The sequence below is a fragment of the Rhinolophus sinicus genome, linkage group LG01, assembly GCF_036562045.2.
Source record: "Rhinolophus sinicus isolate RSC01 linkage group LG01, ASM3656204v1, whole genome shotgun sequence".
Classification (NCBI taxonomy): Eukaryota; Metazoa; Chordata; class Mammalia; order Chiroptera; family Rhinolophidae; genus Rhinolophus; species Rhinolophus sinicus.
In genome coordinates this window covers 132,196,942-132,213,678 of record NC_133751.1, presented here as the reverse complement: position 1 = coordinate 132,213,678, position 16,737 = coordinate 132,196,942, and the positions used below count along the sequence as shown (strand labels likewise).

Sequence of the window (16,737 nt, the reverse complement as noted above, 5' to 3'; positions counted from 1 at the left end):
TCATTGGTTGATATGTTTTCCATTAAAACAATCAACTGAGTCACTGAAAAAGCAGCCATAAAAATCAAATAGATTGATCTATTAAGTCAAGTACCATGTTTCCCCGAAAATAAGACCGGGTCTTTTATTAATTTTTTTTCCAAAAGACGCATTAGGGCTTATGTTCAGGGGATGTCATCTTGAAAAATCATGCCAGGGCTTATTTTCCTGTTAGGTCTTATTTATGGGGAAATGCAGTAAGTATTGCCTGTGTTGATTATTAATTCATTTTTATCTCAGTTTCTCAAGGGAATCTCAGTACTCCTTCATATGCCAACTTCTCTCCAAAGAATGTTTACTTAGATGTACTGACTGGTAGCCAGTTAAGAAGTTAGTGTCTACATCTGGACTTCTCATAAAGCTAGGCAACAAAGAAGCTTTCAATAATGGCTCATTTTTGAATGAGACTAAAAGTCTCATTTGAATTACTTTTTGAATAACTAAAATTTTTTGAGTGAATTTTTGAATGATTAAAAGTCATTTCAGTTGTCAAATGAAGACAGTAAGCACTAACATTAATGTCAGTTTATTTTTCTTAATCTGATAACACAGTCATCTAAGACCCCTTCATAATCTGAGAAATCTATAATCCAGCAGTTTTCAAGAGTGTCAAGGCCAACTAGAAAGCAACACAGCTAGGAGTGGTAAAAAAGACCAAGTCTGGAATTCCAAATTAGGGATTGACAAAGGGCAAGTATTACATGGTTCAAGATGGCTTTAAGAAATTAGATGAGGGTAAAGGGGATCAATATAGGGTGATGGAAGGAGAACTGACTCTGGGTGGTGAACACACAATGTGATCATTGGATAATGTATTACAGAATTGTACACCTGAAACCTATATAACTTTACTAACAATTGTCACCCCAATAAACTTTAATTTGAAAAAAAAAAAAAAGAAATTAAGAGAGAAGCCAACTGGCTAACCAATCCCAGATGTGGTCACTTGACAAGGTTATGTTAAACAATGATAACTTGCAATTTTACTGACATTTCTGAGAGAACTCTTTATTGTGGAAATGATCTTAGCATTTTTGAGACTTCTTTTTTGTTGGTTTATACTAGGCAGTCCAGGACAAGTATGTTTTCTCTACTGGGAAGAAACTTTCAGGCTAACCAGTTTTATAATTTTATTGATACTTTTCTTGTTGTTATTTTTGTTGTTTTCATGTTTTTATTACATCAAAAAATTTTGGTGTCTTTCTAAAGGCATAGAAAAATTCTGTGGCTCAATTGAGAGAACATCTTAGGGGGTAAAAGTTTAAATACTCATGGAAGGCCTTGGGATGCATTTTAGAGTTGATATGTTAAATCTGTGAGGGAAGACACAATCTTCATTGGAGAGCATTTCTATCTGAGAAAAACAGGAGACGGATCTCTCTACTCCCACCAGAAAAGATAAAGACTATTAAATAATACATTCAAAACATTAGATTAATTTAATTATATTAGTCATTGTATATATATTTGCTTTTCTCCTACCTTTACAGTTCTCAGTATCGGTTTTTTGAGTAATCAAATAATGTTTATGAAATTGTCTAAAGAGCGAGTCTTTCTCTGGGTTTCATTCATAGGTTAAGAAAACCAAATTATTTTGTAACATTTTACAGAATGTTTCTAGAGAATTCTACACAAGAGTTATATGTGTGACTTACATATTCATAAAATTTGTGCTGAATGGACATCATGTTCCAAGCTTTTTTCTAAATGCTAAAGATACATTAGCAAAAGTAGAAAAATGATAAATCAGAAAAAAATAAGATGTATATAATTGTTGGTAGTCACAAGTGAAAAATAAATCACAAAGGGGAATAGAAAGGGGCTTGTAGTTTTTACAAAATAATAAGAGACATCCTCACCAGAAAGGTGACATCCAAATAATACCCAAAATGAGGTGAGCAAGTTTGCCATTCTTATGTATTGATAATGATAATTCCAAGAAGAAGGAAGAGCCTCTGATTGGGTAGCTTACCTGGCCAGTTCAAGGAACAGTAAGAAAGTCAGTGTATCTAGAGTAAGACACACAAGGGTGAAAGTAGTCAGGAGATGAAGGAAATGGAGTCAAAGAGGTAATGAAAATAAAAATCAGATAGAGGTTTATAGGCCATTATAGAGGTTTTGATTTTTACTGGGATTGGAATGAGAGCCCTTTGAGGAACTGGGCAGAAGACTGAGTGATGTACCTTACCATTTTAAAGGTATAACTGGCTATTGTGTGAGCTAGACTAAAAAAGGATGCGAGCACAGATGGAAGCAGAAAAACCAGTTAGAAGTTTGTTGGAATGATCCAGTTGAGAGATGATGGTCACTTGGATCAGGAAGATTATAGTAGTCCTTGGGAAGTGGCCAGATTCCAGTATGTTTGATATCAGAGCCAAAGATTTAATGATGCATTGCATATAGGGCAGAGAAAAAGAAGAGGTGAAGATTTTCCTTATTTTTTTTCTATTCCCTAATTATCAAATAAGTTACTCAGAATATGACTATATAGCTAAACTCTTTCAACATTGTTTTATATGAGATTTTACTGTTATCTTCAAATCTTAAAAGATATTGAAATTCTGGTCAGTTAATACATATTCATCAAAAACTCACCAATCTTAACACAAGCAAAAATGCCTTGTTCAAAAAGTAGTATTGGACAGGTTTCTTTTACCTTTAGAATCTCACTTTCCTGACTATAAGGCAGGAATGAAGAAGAAAGTAGCTCAGTGATCATAATCTACTCACTAAGGGAATGTGTGATTATTTGGCGCCTGGGACCGGTAAAGGAGCCATAAGTCTGAGGTCACAGGTGCTCTTTGAATGAACAAGCCTATGAGCTTTGCATGTTGTGCTCCAGAGAATCTGCTTCTGACATCATACATACACCTCAAAAAAGCATGCCCTTGCTCACAAGGGAAACCTGTAAAACTGTATGAAGAGGTCAGTCCAGATCCATTATCATTGCTAGAAAAACTACTCACAAGCTCTTTTTTTTTTTTTTCCAACAATGAAAGTAAATAGCATTGCCCTCATATTCAGACAACATTTTATGACTAACCCATTCTGGACTGTTTTCTTTAGAGAACTGAGCTGAAATATATAGTTAGTGAAGCATATATAATGGTCTTGAATAAATTACTTTGCAATCATTTTTTTTTAATTTTAAAGATGCACTAAAATACAGAATAACTCATTAACTAATGCAGAATTGTAAAAACAACAACAACAACAACAAAACAAACAAACATGTAACTCTCTTTGACTTAACTTACTTTCCTCTTTCTCTTTTGTTTCAGAACCTACAGATAGACCACCTATGCTGTTGATTGCAAATTCCGAAACAATTGAGGTTTTCTATCTTAATGGAAGTAAAATGGCAACTCTGAGCTTAGTCAATGGCAATGAAATTCATACTCTGGATTTTATTTACAATGAAGATATGATTTGTTGGATTCAATCAAGAGAATCTTCAAATCAGCTTAAATGTATCCAGATAACCAGAACAGGACGATTAACAGATGAATGGACAATCAACATCCTTCAATCCTTCCACAGTGAGTGTTTCAATTCATATTATATGCCACTCTTTAAGGATTTTATTTACAAACTAGTAGACAGGATTCTTAGATTTCCTAGCCTAGCTTATAGGAGAGCTATATATGGAAGTATGAATGTGCTTAAATAAACATGTTCCCTACATGTTTTGCATATACTCACATACATACATATACATAGAGTTTCACTGTTTATGCAAGTAATAAATTGCAGTTAATTTTAATTATTTCTTTAATGTTTGTTAAAGTATCACCTAGATGAGAATTGTGATTTTTCACTGAATAATAGTTCACAATGTGATAGTGAAGATGGGATTTTTTTAAAGCAAGAAATAATTCACAATTATAATCTCATCAACTGTAGTATTTGTTAAAATACCTTGAAAACCATTAGGTTTATGCAAAGTGGTAACTAAGACTTGGTTTGCTGACTTTTTTTCAACAGTAAATCACAGTTTTTATACACTCTTCTTCCAAAGAATGATTTATGATTTGTGACTCACTTTGATTTCTTATGCCAGAAATTCACAATCTAGTAACTGTTGTTTTCTTCCTGTATATTATCATAAACTGAAATCACATTGGTACACACATTCACTCCCTCACTCACATATGCATGCATCTTATCTCTCTCTCTCTCTCTCTCTCTCTCTCTCTCTCTCTCTCTCTCTTTCTCACCCTCACCCTCTAACCCTCCCTCTCTCCCTCCCTCCCTCCATTGCTCTCCCATAATAGTATAAAAATTTATCTGTGCTTGCCTGGGGAAACTGTATGCATGGTAATTTCAAGATGTATCCATTTATTTTATGATATATAAAAAAATTCTTATTCTTACAAATGCTGCTAACATAAAAATAGGCAGACAAATGAAAAAGAATATACAATGAAGGAGGAAAAAAAGAGGGACTTCTGTGATTGAATAAATGTAGTATTTGGATGTTGGATTCAATAATCATATTTTATTAATGTTTTTGCTATACAATTAAAGGGATTGGTTATCGATCCTTATTAAAAATAAGAAAATAGCATGATATAATGTTAGATAATTATGATTAGATGAACTAAATCAGTGGCAAAAATCGTAAAAAAAATGGAATATGAAGGTATGATTTTTGCATATGTAAGTGAATAGAAATAAATGTTTAACAAATAGAATCTAACAATTTGAAGATCCCCTAAAATAAAACAATTGATAAAACCATTTAGTCTGACAGTGGACCCAGATGCATAGAGAAAGCAGTGGACACTGGCTAGTTCAAGGATTCTATGGAGAGATAACAATTCATAATAAATAGTAAATACCAAGTGCAACTAGCTCAAGGAGTGCAGCCATGTGATTTGAGTATTACAGACACTGACTTAGCTAACAGTTGGAAACTGAATAAAAGACCCCCAGTTCCTGCCATGTTAGTGATTACCTCACTTAATCCAAATGTATTTGTCCCTAGCAAATGGAATATTGGCAGTCAAATAGCTACAATATTCACTGTTTCCAGGTAAAATTATTTTCTAAGCTTACTTAAGCAACATTTCCTCTCTACATAATGTGCCCTAATAATTATAGTAATCCTTTCTTGAGTATGTATTTTAAAATATTATTTTAAGTAAATCTGGAATGGTCAAGCAATTACACATTAGACTATAGACAGTAATTAGTAAATTAGATTTAATTTGATTTATAAAACAATTCTTGGCCAATATAAAAAAAGATATTTTTTCCTAAGGTAATTCATTGAGATGTTAAATAGAACACTTATTTTGAACTATAGAAAACAATTGAAATGGAAACATTTTAATTAGACTAGATCATATTTGATGAAGTTGTATTTAAGCCATGCATTTTCAGACACGTTAGAAAAAAGTGATTAAATGTGTGGAAGTAATTCAATGATGGCAGTGGGACAGAGGTATGAGCAGGACCATGGTCCTCCATCATCACTTGTAAGTCACATATTTCATCAACATGTTACAGAACAGCTGCCATTGGATATGATAGTCTCTGCATTCACCATGACAGTTTGTGAGTTTATAATGAAATATGAATATTCCTTACATATATAATTACATAAAATCTCTGTTACACCATATGAACAAAAGTAATGAACTGATGGGACTATGCCTGAGTAACTGTCACTATCCACTGTTTCAGAGATTATCTCTTTAGCTTTCCCTCCCCCATTATTTTTAAATTCATTTCTCTGAATTTACTTGCAAAAAACATTATATGTATGTATGTTTCAATGTCAACCTTATTTATTTTCCACTTCAACATCTGCCAAAACCTACTAAATTAAATTCTTGATTGGGTAACTTTTGGATTCTGATACTATACCTCTGTCTTTCATCAATCTTACTTTTTTCTCTTAAGGTAACAACTCTCTCATAATCACATAATATTCATAGACAACATTTACTGAATGTGGTTTAGTGTGCTAACAATTCTACATATATATCTCATTATCATCACAAAAATGTCATGATATGTACATATACTATTTATAATTGTCAGTTTACAGATAAAAAAGTAAACTTGAAGAAGAGGATCTTTTTTGAAGTTAATAAGAAATCCTTGCATCTTGATTTCAATAAATACTAAGCAATGACCTTTTTTAATTGTGAAATATACTCTATTTACCTCAGCCTAGCTTAGAAATTTCATAGCCTTCACTGTTTCACAAGCATCCTCTATTAAGGTATGTCTGCTCAATAATGACCAGACTGTTTCCATATTACAAATACAAGCATAATCTCAGGGTAATATAATCCACCTACATCAGTAGAAATGCTAGTCCCAAATTGTGTCAATTTATAATGAGTCTGCACTTCAGAAGATGATTATGAAAGTTTACAGCATTATCCTAAGAGTACACTGTGTCACATAATGATATAGAAATCAGCATAGAAACTCGACATACTTGATTTATAAGGTATATCCTTAAATACTGAATTTTTGCAAACTTTACAATTATCTTTCTCTACCTGATTAATGAGAATTTGATCACATTGTTTTAATTTGCGTCTTATGATTACTGGTGAAGTTGTACACTCTAATGTTCCGATGTGGACATATATATAGATTTCAATGTCTACAGCTCTGCTAGAAGGATCATGGTGCTTTATTACTTAAAGTCAAAACTATTTATCTCAAGATAAAATGAACGTTTATTGTTTGGATTCTTTGCAGGCAGCTGACCTACCTTGCCTCTTTCCACTCAAATCCCATGGTCCACCTAAAAAGTAGTACTTATACTTCCTTTAATGCACTTTGTTTTCCCATGCCCATGTATGTTTGTGTATACTGCTTCTTCACTATGGAAAGTAAGTTCTCATTTCCTATAACCAAGCATTTCTTGCTCATTCTTTAAGGTACTATGTCCTTTCCAGAAGTATCCCAGTTGAATTTAGTAGCCCTTCCCATGTGACCTAAGACATCATAGCACAATTGTATTATATTTTAATTTTGTGTTTACCTGTTTGTTTCTCCAAATAAATGGTGACTGCTTTATGTTTAGGATGTGAGTAAAGGGTGAGGAGTTAAGACTTAGAAGGAGCAAGGTTACAGCCAACTTCTGGAGAGATTATGCCAAATCATTACCAGAAACATTCAGAAAACCAGTCAGAATCATGGCTAAGTAAGATCTGATCTATATCTAGATGATAGCCTCACATGTCAATTTTGGTGTTTCTGAGTTACTAGGTCTGTTCAATGACTACTGGCTTTTATTTGGCTTCAGTCTCTGTCTTCCTCAAAACGTACACATATATGTGTAGATGTATTTTGGGACCTAATCTCAATGACCACAGGACCAACTTTATTCAAACCTTTTTAGTCTCCCCACTCTCAAGGCAGTTACAATTAAACCATTTGGAACCAAAGCTCTTACAATAGAGGGCAATTAATTTTTGGTGCAGAGGTCAGACAGAATGACACAATGGACTTTTTCATCCTTTTCCTTCCCTTGGTCTGGTTAGAAATGTTCTCAGGAAGGAAGTTCTGCTAGCTTGTGTTTAGGTCCTTGGATGCATAAAATGCTGGATGCGCTTTTCATCCCAATCCTATGTACTTAGTTATTATCAAGGCACCAGATATTTTTTGGGTTCAGAAGTAAAGAGCAGGGTCAGAATGTTCTCTGTGTCTCTGGAGAAGCCCTGTCAGCTACTTTGAACCTGGGATATATGCTTTTCATTTTTCACCAGAGATGAAGTATGTTCAACAATTTATCAGTTCTAGTTCTAGCATTCCATGAGAAAAAGTTCAGGAATTGGTCAGCTCCTAGCTGAGGAAAACAAAAGAGAAATAATATGACCATTCTTATCTTATAAATTAATGAGATTAAACATAGATCGATTTCCCACTCCTCCACTAAAAGAAAAAAAAAAGAAAGAAAAAAGTACTGCTGATCAAAAAGTCTGGATTTATACATTTATTTGTATTTTTGCTGTTTGGAATCCAGACTTTTTGATCAGCATATTTTGCTTGTGGAGATATAAATTTTACACAAAATCTTGACTGCAGTTAACTGGCTTTATATTTCCAAAGAAATATCTGTGAAGAATCCAAAACACATCCTATCCTCCATGAGGATATTATAACTATTCCCACAGATACATTTTTTAATTAACTGCTGTTTTATAAGGACATACATGTTTTATTAAAATCTTTATACTTCTTAAAAGCTTCTCATCTTTTTAGCATATTTATGTGAAACATAAAAATTACTTTTTTTTTTTTTTTTTTAGATATGGGGTGTGTGGGTGTGCCTGCGTAACTAGTTAATACAATATATTTCAGCTGGGATCTGGATATAGCAAAGTGATCAGACAATCCATTAAGACCTCAAAACAAACAAACAAACAAACAAACACACACACAAAAAAACAGTTAAAATTAGCAAAGATGTTTATCTGAGGACACATTCCCAGAGAACTTTTAGAATCCCCTTATTGATTACATATGCTTAATGTTGTAGGCATTGTTATGAAATTGTTCTTTAATTTTTACATCAACATCAGATGAATTTATACTTTGAAGTAAGTAGCCCATTCTGATTTACAATAAGTACACAAGTACACAACCAGAAAAGGCCATTCTGAATGTCCAGTTAAAAAGAAAAGGGAAAAAAAAAAAAAAAAAATCTCAGCACTGTGTTCGTCTATAAATGTGTCGTTATTATCAGTTCATTTTGCCGTACTACAAAAGAACTCAATTACTATTTTATGGTCATTTGGCAACATGCTTGAAACTCAGGGAAGCAGAAATTAGAGATGTGCTAAGATTCAGTTATTAATATTTGTTTTTCTCTATGAATTTGGTGAAATATGCTTTACACACTCATAGTCACAAATATTTTCCCCTTCAACTTTTGGTTGAAGCTACATAGAGCTCTTAAATAAGTATGCTTATAGAATTTTGTCTAGCTCACATGTCTGCTTGTTTCATTAATGAATTCTAATAACCAAAGTGGAAATCTCTTGATGATCCCGTGACTGTTCCACATACCAGGTAGAACATACTATTTGTTAGGTTTTCTTTATCTACCAATCTGAAATGTAAAAGATAAAATGCTCTGTTTTTCATGAATAAGTCATGAAATATATCTGAAATCCATGAGAGTTAATTACTAAAACTGGAGTTTCTGTCTTGATAAACTTTATTTTAGTGGAAGAAAAAGGAAATGAAGGAAGGAAAGAGAAGGGCAAAAGTGAAACTCTTACTTTTGTTACAAGTAACCTGCTAAAATAATTTCTGACTTAATATGTATTTGACAAATTCTATTTTTTCTCTTTAAATGTAGTGCTATAATTACTTATTTTTATTTTACATTTTTATAAGGGATTCATGTCAAGTAAAATGGACGTTTTTTTCTCCTAATATTCCTTTACCATTAAGCATTTTTAATATTGCAGACACATTTATAAGATATTAGGAACTTATCATTGAATCTAAAGACAGTGAGCAGTAGGGGCCAAGTTAAGCAAGGCAATAAAACTGGCATTTTGCGTTTCAGTTTTTGGTTAAGATTGTTATTTATTTGTTTCAGGCTGTAACACCTTGTGACTTGTACATTTGTTTTAATACTGGGCTTTATATTTTCCTCAACACAATAGTAAGGGTGGTTGGTATGATCCTATTTCTGTCATTAACTGGCTATGTGACCTTATACAAATCAATTTAAAATGAAAGAACATGTTCACATAATTGCTGGGATTCCAACCAGGTCTAAATATTTACCCCCTTCCATTCCCTTGAGTTTGCTCTTCTTTTTATTTGTAGTGTGCCTGTGTTTGTATGTATCTGAAGGGAATATTTGTTTCTTCCTTTTATTAACTCCTTTTTTATTTTCCTCAACACCTAATCACTCACAACAGTTAATCCTCTGCTAATACTATTTCTCAAAATATGTTCCTTGGGACACCAGTTTTGCAAGATGTTTGTTGAAAAATAATTTTGTGGTCAAATGAGTTTAGGAAATTTTACATGCTATATCATCTTATAGGATATTTATATGTACATTAGCATTAGTTAAAGATTATGAAAAGTCCTTGAGTAAAATACTTATTTCACTTTCTTTAGCACATGATTTCCTTAATTTGTTTGAGTACTGAACACTTCATTGATATTTTTGTGTGTGTGTCTGAGTATGTTTCTGTGGGTACTTATTTCTAAGGATGTGGTATGACTGTGCATATATGTCTAATATGTATTAACATTCCGGATATCTAGGGTTTTATGTTATCCATTTTGAGAAACATTGTTTTAAAGGCCTTAAGCAGAATTACTCAGATTGGATACTCCCATACTTCTTTTCTTTTTCTTTTTTTTTTCAGTCTCTGGTTAAACCCATAAATGCTGTATGTACAAGGGAATATACAGATTTACTGTAAAACATTTTTATAGCTATTTCTTCCTAAGCACCCAACTATTTTTAGTCTGAACATAGAGGGTTATAGGATCCACATACCGCATGCCCTGAGACTGCAGTGATAAAACCAGAGACTGTTTTAAAACTGGAATTTAGAGGAATTAGATATACAGTAAAGGTTTAGACACATGTACAATTTATTCCAGCAAAGGGCTTAAACTGAAAAATGATTTCTGATTGAGGATGATAGCAAAGAGTGTATTCAAGAACTTAGACATATATCCAGTATCAAGCAATTTCTGATTTAGTTGTAAGAACTTTTCCATGAGTTAGATGAAAGTACGGTGACAGAACCTCTTGGTGGTAAAAGAGCAATGTCAAATGATGAGATAGTGATATAGATTGTGAAGGACTTTGTTTAAATGTCTGTGAATAACGGGTCTAAATTTATATATATGTGTATGTGTGTGTGTATGCGTGCGCGTGTGTGTATACATACACACGCGCACGCACACACACCAGACATATACATATTGTGTTCAGGATACATTCACAGGTATTCTACTCATCAAAAAGGTAGAATTCTATAGTGTAACTCTGATCATTTTCTAAGTATCTGAGAAATTTAGAAGGCCTAAATCTCAGGTCTATGAAATTCCCTTTGGTTTGATCCTGTGCTTTTCAAATAGCTTTCAGATTTGGTTTCTCAGATATCATAATTCTAGGAAGAAATATGTTGGGATGGTGTCTGTTAGTAATTGTGTCACTGGAACATCCTAACAGTAGACATAAATTTAAAAATTGATATTCTGATTTATTTATTAGTTTCCTGGGAGCCTGGAAAGCATGAAATAATTTCCCAAAGCCTGATAATCCTTTGATGAACAACTCAAATAGAATTCCTGAAATTGAAAATCTAATGATTAGATCTGTGCTTAAAATATTCTGTAAGTCTTTATCATCTTAATGACATTTACTTAAAGTCATATCAGGTCTTTTAACAACTTTTGTTGTTTTAATGTGAGAATTAATCTAGAGAATATTAATCTCTCTGTTTCAAAGTATTATTAAGGACGATGTATCCATATATGTAAAGTATAATTATTCAGTTCAGTTTCACTAAAAAACAGCAGGTAGTTTTGCTATCTATATTTCTAAACCTGAATGGTAGAGAAAGACTTATGTACTACCAATCAACAATGAAACTAACTTTCCAACAAATTCATGTTTTAAAACATGCCCCCAAAATGTGCTAGAGTTTTGATAATTTCAAAACACTCACAAGATAATAATAATAATAATAATAATAATAAATAATTATATAACCAAAGAAGCTTGTATTTTACATTTTGATTGTTGGTGGAGATACTATTTTGCATACTGGAAATAACAGTAATGACAGCAATAAAAAACATTCATAGTTTTACTTGTGGCTTGATAGAACAGATCAGATCATTTGAAGCAGTAAGAAAAATGTATTATCCATGTGAAATAGATCACTTGACCTTAAGACTTAGTTTAGTTGTTTGTACTGTTTAAAAATATATTGATAATTTGTTTGGAGTTATAAGAGGTAGTTAAAAAAAATCTCCCTTATAGAAGACTCATTGTGCCTGACAGAGTCTATCAGTCCAGGCTGTATGCAGAGAACACAAAACTCACTATTTAAATCAGGAAGTGCTTTAATACAGAATACTCTCAATTGTTGGGAGAGATACAGGAGAGAATTCTAAGCTGTGCCTTTGGAAATGATATCCAAAATGACAATGAACTTTAGGAGCTACTATCTCTGGAGTCTTTACTAGAACTATGCTAGAATCAAGAACCCACTAGTGCTTCTGAATACCCCAGTAACTGGAGATTGGACATCCACAGCGGCAATTCAGGAATTAGGAAAGCTTGTGACAGAGCCACAGCCGCTGTGCTGTACCCACACTATTTCTCGTTACTTAGGAAACTGGATAATGGAAACTAAAACAGTACTCCTAACAAATGTTTTGCTTTTCAACTATTGCCCTTGCCTGTCAAAAGATTTGAAACAGGCAAGAAGATGGCCTCACTCTTACTTCTGCTTCCAAATTTCTGAGGGCACGTCAATTAGCACCCAAACCTCAGCCTCAATTTTCTGTGGAAAAGATAGTTTTAGCTTCTAAATCGCTTCAAATGGACAAAAAGTAAAATGAGATTGATTGAACCAATCTAGAGTATCCAGTACGTGTGTGTGTATTTTAAAGATCTAGAAATAGTTAATGTCAATTTTTTTCTTAGTAGAAATTCTTTTGCTTTTTTAACCCTAGTTACTTATGAGTGCAGTAAAACCAGTATAGGAACCAAGTATGACTATTTTTTGTTCTTCTTTAGGAATTAAAAAATATATATTTTTCCTTCTGAAGTGTCTCCCCAATATGTGTGTGTGTGTGTGTGTGTGTGTGTGTGTGTGTGTTTCAACTCCTTACATTATTTTTATTGATAGTATGTCACAGTGTGATTCCCACAATTTCATATTTTTCCTTGGGATCATTAATTTATTCCAGAAAAGACTCCCATATTTTTTCCAAGATGCCCTATTAGGCCCAATCTATTGTTTTTTCGCCTTTCAAGTGATTTTAGGAACTCTTCAAGTATTTCATCTTCCTTCATGGCTATAAAAAGAGAGGAAGTGGGGATCATACCTGACAGAAAGAAAGATGGCATCATTGAATTCTACTGACATAGACATGCAATTTTTTTAAAATAAATGATCTTTTTAGTGTTTACCTTTTGTTATATCAAAGAGAGATAAAGAGAAATATTTACTTGTCTCTGAAGTTCTTAACAGGAACTACTTTCAGTTAAATTTTAAAAAAATACATTTGAAAGTGAAATAAAGCTTTCCTTTAATTTTTCCTCTGTATCACATGTATGTTTTACTCTGTCTTAGAGCTTTGAGAATTTGATTTGTAAGAAGAATATAACTGAGTAAATTAAAACTCTCCATGGGTATCACCACAAAAATTTTGAACTTAAAGGAGTGCATTATGATTGCAATTACTCACATAAAATGCATTGGAAATTATAGCAGTTAGTTAGATAATTTGTACAAAAAAGATGTTTGTTCCTAAAGTACAGATAATTGAGGGAAAATACCCCAAATGTGTGAATTATGCAAATAATCATCTCAGTGTTCCATCCCATTCTGTGTGATTAGCCTGAGCTATTATTTTGAGACTCTCAATTAATGTTGTCCATCCTTTGTCATGGGATAATATTCATACAAAATTACATGGACAATCAAGGTAATTATTTTGATAACCTCAAGCTCAGTCATTTGCATATTCCAACTTTTTCTCCTTGTATTATACAGACCATCAATTTATTTTTGGTAGTTCATATTGAATGTAGCACCTGGTTTATTTCTGAGCATCATTATATACAGATTATATACAGTTAAGATGTAATAAAAATGATTCTAGTCAGATATACACCAAACACTTAACTTTCTTAGAACTTTTTGTTGGAACTTTAACAACATTAAGATTAATAATGATATTATGGCTTGTTCAGAGATCAAGAGGTATTAGCATATGAAATCAAAATGTTAAAAATGGGTATTTTTTAAATCCAAAATTGTACTTAAGATGTCCATTGAGGTATTATGTAATGTATATGCCTTATGTATATCTCTTAAATTCTTATAAATATGAAATATTACAGAATTTGCTATTATCAGTTATTTATTGTTTATGGATTTCAATGTGATTGAGTATTGTATAATTCTGAATGCTATGAACTAAATATTTTTGTACCACCAAAATTCATATGTTGAAGCCCTAATCCCTAGTGTGTGGTTATTTGGAGGTAGGGTCATTGAGACGTAATTAGGTTTATATAAGTTCATGAAAGTAGAGCCCCAACATAAGGCATCCATTCCCTTATGAAAAGCAAGGTGACCAGGGATCTCTCTCTCTCTCTCTCTCTCTCTCTCTCTCTCTCTCTCTGTCTTTCTCCCATGTGAGGATACAGAAAGAATGTATCTGTCTGAATCATGAAGAGAGACTTCACTGGACACAGGCTCTTGATCTTGAACTTCTCAGTCTCCAGAAATTTGGGAAATAAATATTTGTTTTTTAAGGCAGCCAGCTAAGGATATTTGTTTTACCATTAGCAACCCAAACTAAGATATTCTCCTTCATTGTAAAAATAGAAGTGCATTTATTTCCTAACTTATCCGTCTAGATTGCCATGGGGCAAATCCCCAGAATAATAACACTCTGTCTCCATTTACACAGGTCTTAGACTAACTTTAGAATGAAATGTCTGAGATAGAAGATTGTAAACTTGTCACGGCAGGGCTTGACTAAATCTGGATTTTTTGTGTCATTTCTCAATTCAGAGATTCCCTAATACTTTTCAGTATGCTTCAGTGTAACTGCTAGAAATAATCTCCACCCATGTCAAACAAATTAAACTAATAATTTGTTGATTGGTTTTGACTGTTGGACTTGACCAAAAAGAAAAAAGAAAGAAAACATTTAAAAGGCATTTATTGATTTGTATTGTTTATGTCTCTGAAGAACTTCTGCTATTTCATTATCGTTATGTAATTAATCCTAACAGTAGAGTGAGTTTAATTTCTAAAACATTTGCCAATAGTGAACATTTCTATGGAAGTATGGAACAAATATCTAGTCACTGGGTTTCTTAGTTGAAATTGTATTTACTTCATCCAATGAAACTGATATCATTAATCCAACCGAACCTCACATTATTTACAGAATCAGTCCACTAAAAATACATCAGTATGCTTTCTTCTTCATTTATTATACATTGGAAATAATACGTAGGGTAAACAAATAATTTTTTATTTGTTGCACTTCAGATTCTGGGTCTATATCTTGGGTAGGTTACGAGATATGACCAGGATGAAAAATAAATGATCAATAATAACAATATAGCAATTATATATAAATTATATATAATTTTATAATATATAATATAAATATGCAATAACAATTATAAACAATTAATCAGAAGTCTGTGTTTTTGAAGACTTTTGTCAATAGTGAATCTGAAGTAATTTACTATGTGCAAGTCAAAGTAACTAGTAGTCTCAGAGACAAACCATGGCCTAGGTGACCGTAGGTTCTTACTTACAGGTTAGGAACAAGGGCCACAGAATTACATGGCCCTGAGAGTCAGAAAACGGTTCTTGGTAGGGATAGACAAGAAAGAAGGACTCTAGAGAATCGGGAGCAATAAGGCTGTATAAGTCAAGGTGTGGCAGTTTGAATGCAAAAGTAGATGTGGTGGTATTTTGTCCCTACTTTCTTCTGATCTTTGATTTATTATTCCTACTTATTCACTCAGGCTCACCAGTTGTTATTATTTATACCATATAACACACTGTTATATGGTACCATCGCCCCTCACACTATTGTTACCCTCGATACTCATTTGTGAAATTGCTATCTGCCTATTTGTGTTTTCATAAAATTGCTCGTCAACATTAAGTAATATAGATCCTTCTTATATACAGTTTTCCTGGGCAAAGAACAGTGACTTGCCAAATCTGAGGACAAGGTAAAATCAAGGAAAATATCGCAGCTGATTAAAGAGCAAAAGGAGCTGTGACTCCATATGACTCTTACACTGACTGAGGTAGAGGTGAGAGCAGATATTTTAGGCAGGAGATTTTTGAACAAAGGCTATTGTGTATAGGACAGCAGTATTGATTTGGCAATATTTACTTGGCATTTAACCATGGACTAAACACAATTCTAGGCTTTGGGACTATAGCAGTAAATTACACATACAGAATCCCTGCTCTTATGGAGTTTTCGTAGTGTGGGGAGTAGTGACTAATAAGTAGGAAATCTTAATAAGTTATGAATGATAAAAAGAAAATAAAATTGGGATATTGATATTGAATGGTGGGGATGCATCACTGTATGAGATTTTTTGGGGGTAGTTAATGTTGACTTGTCAAGAGAGGCCTTTCTGAGAAACTGACATTTGAAGGGATATCTGAATGAAAGGAGAGCACAACTTATGCATAATTAGAGACTCTTTTGTCTTGAAGATTAAGTACAGATGTCCTAATGTGGGAGCTTTCTTTGCAGATTGAAGAAAAAAATAAGGAGGCCAGTGTGACTAGAGTAGAATGAGAGAGAGAGATGAGGTTAAAAGGAGGTTTAGAAGCCTTGCATGTGATGTTAAAGACTTTGGATTTTATGCTAAGTGTGGTGGGAAGTCATTGGAAATTTTAATGAGGAGTGGTGCTTTGGAAAATAAGAATACAGACTAAAGATTTAGAATAA

The 16,737-nt window shown here is 32.9% G+C and overlaps 1 protein-coding gene across 5 annotated transcripts in view; it reads left to right on the top strand.

The window, feature by feature from the left end:
- LRP1B (LDL receptor related protein 1B) overlaps positions 1-16,737 on the top strand; it is a 1,798,389-nt gene that overhangs the window by 843,092 nt on the left and 938,560 nt on the right. For all 5 annotated transcript variants that reach the window (XR_012497488.1, XM_074335786.1, XM_074335783.1 and 2 more), the window contains one exon: positions 3,321-3,578. Coding sequence is in view for 4 of the 5 variants with exons in the window: in XM_074335786.1 (XP_074191887.1) it covers positions 3,321-3,578 (258 nt within the window). In the remaining variant the exon portion in view is untranslated. The remainder of the gene's footprint in view (positions 1-3,320; positions 3,579-16,737) is intronic.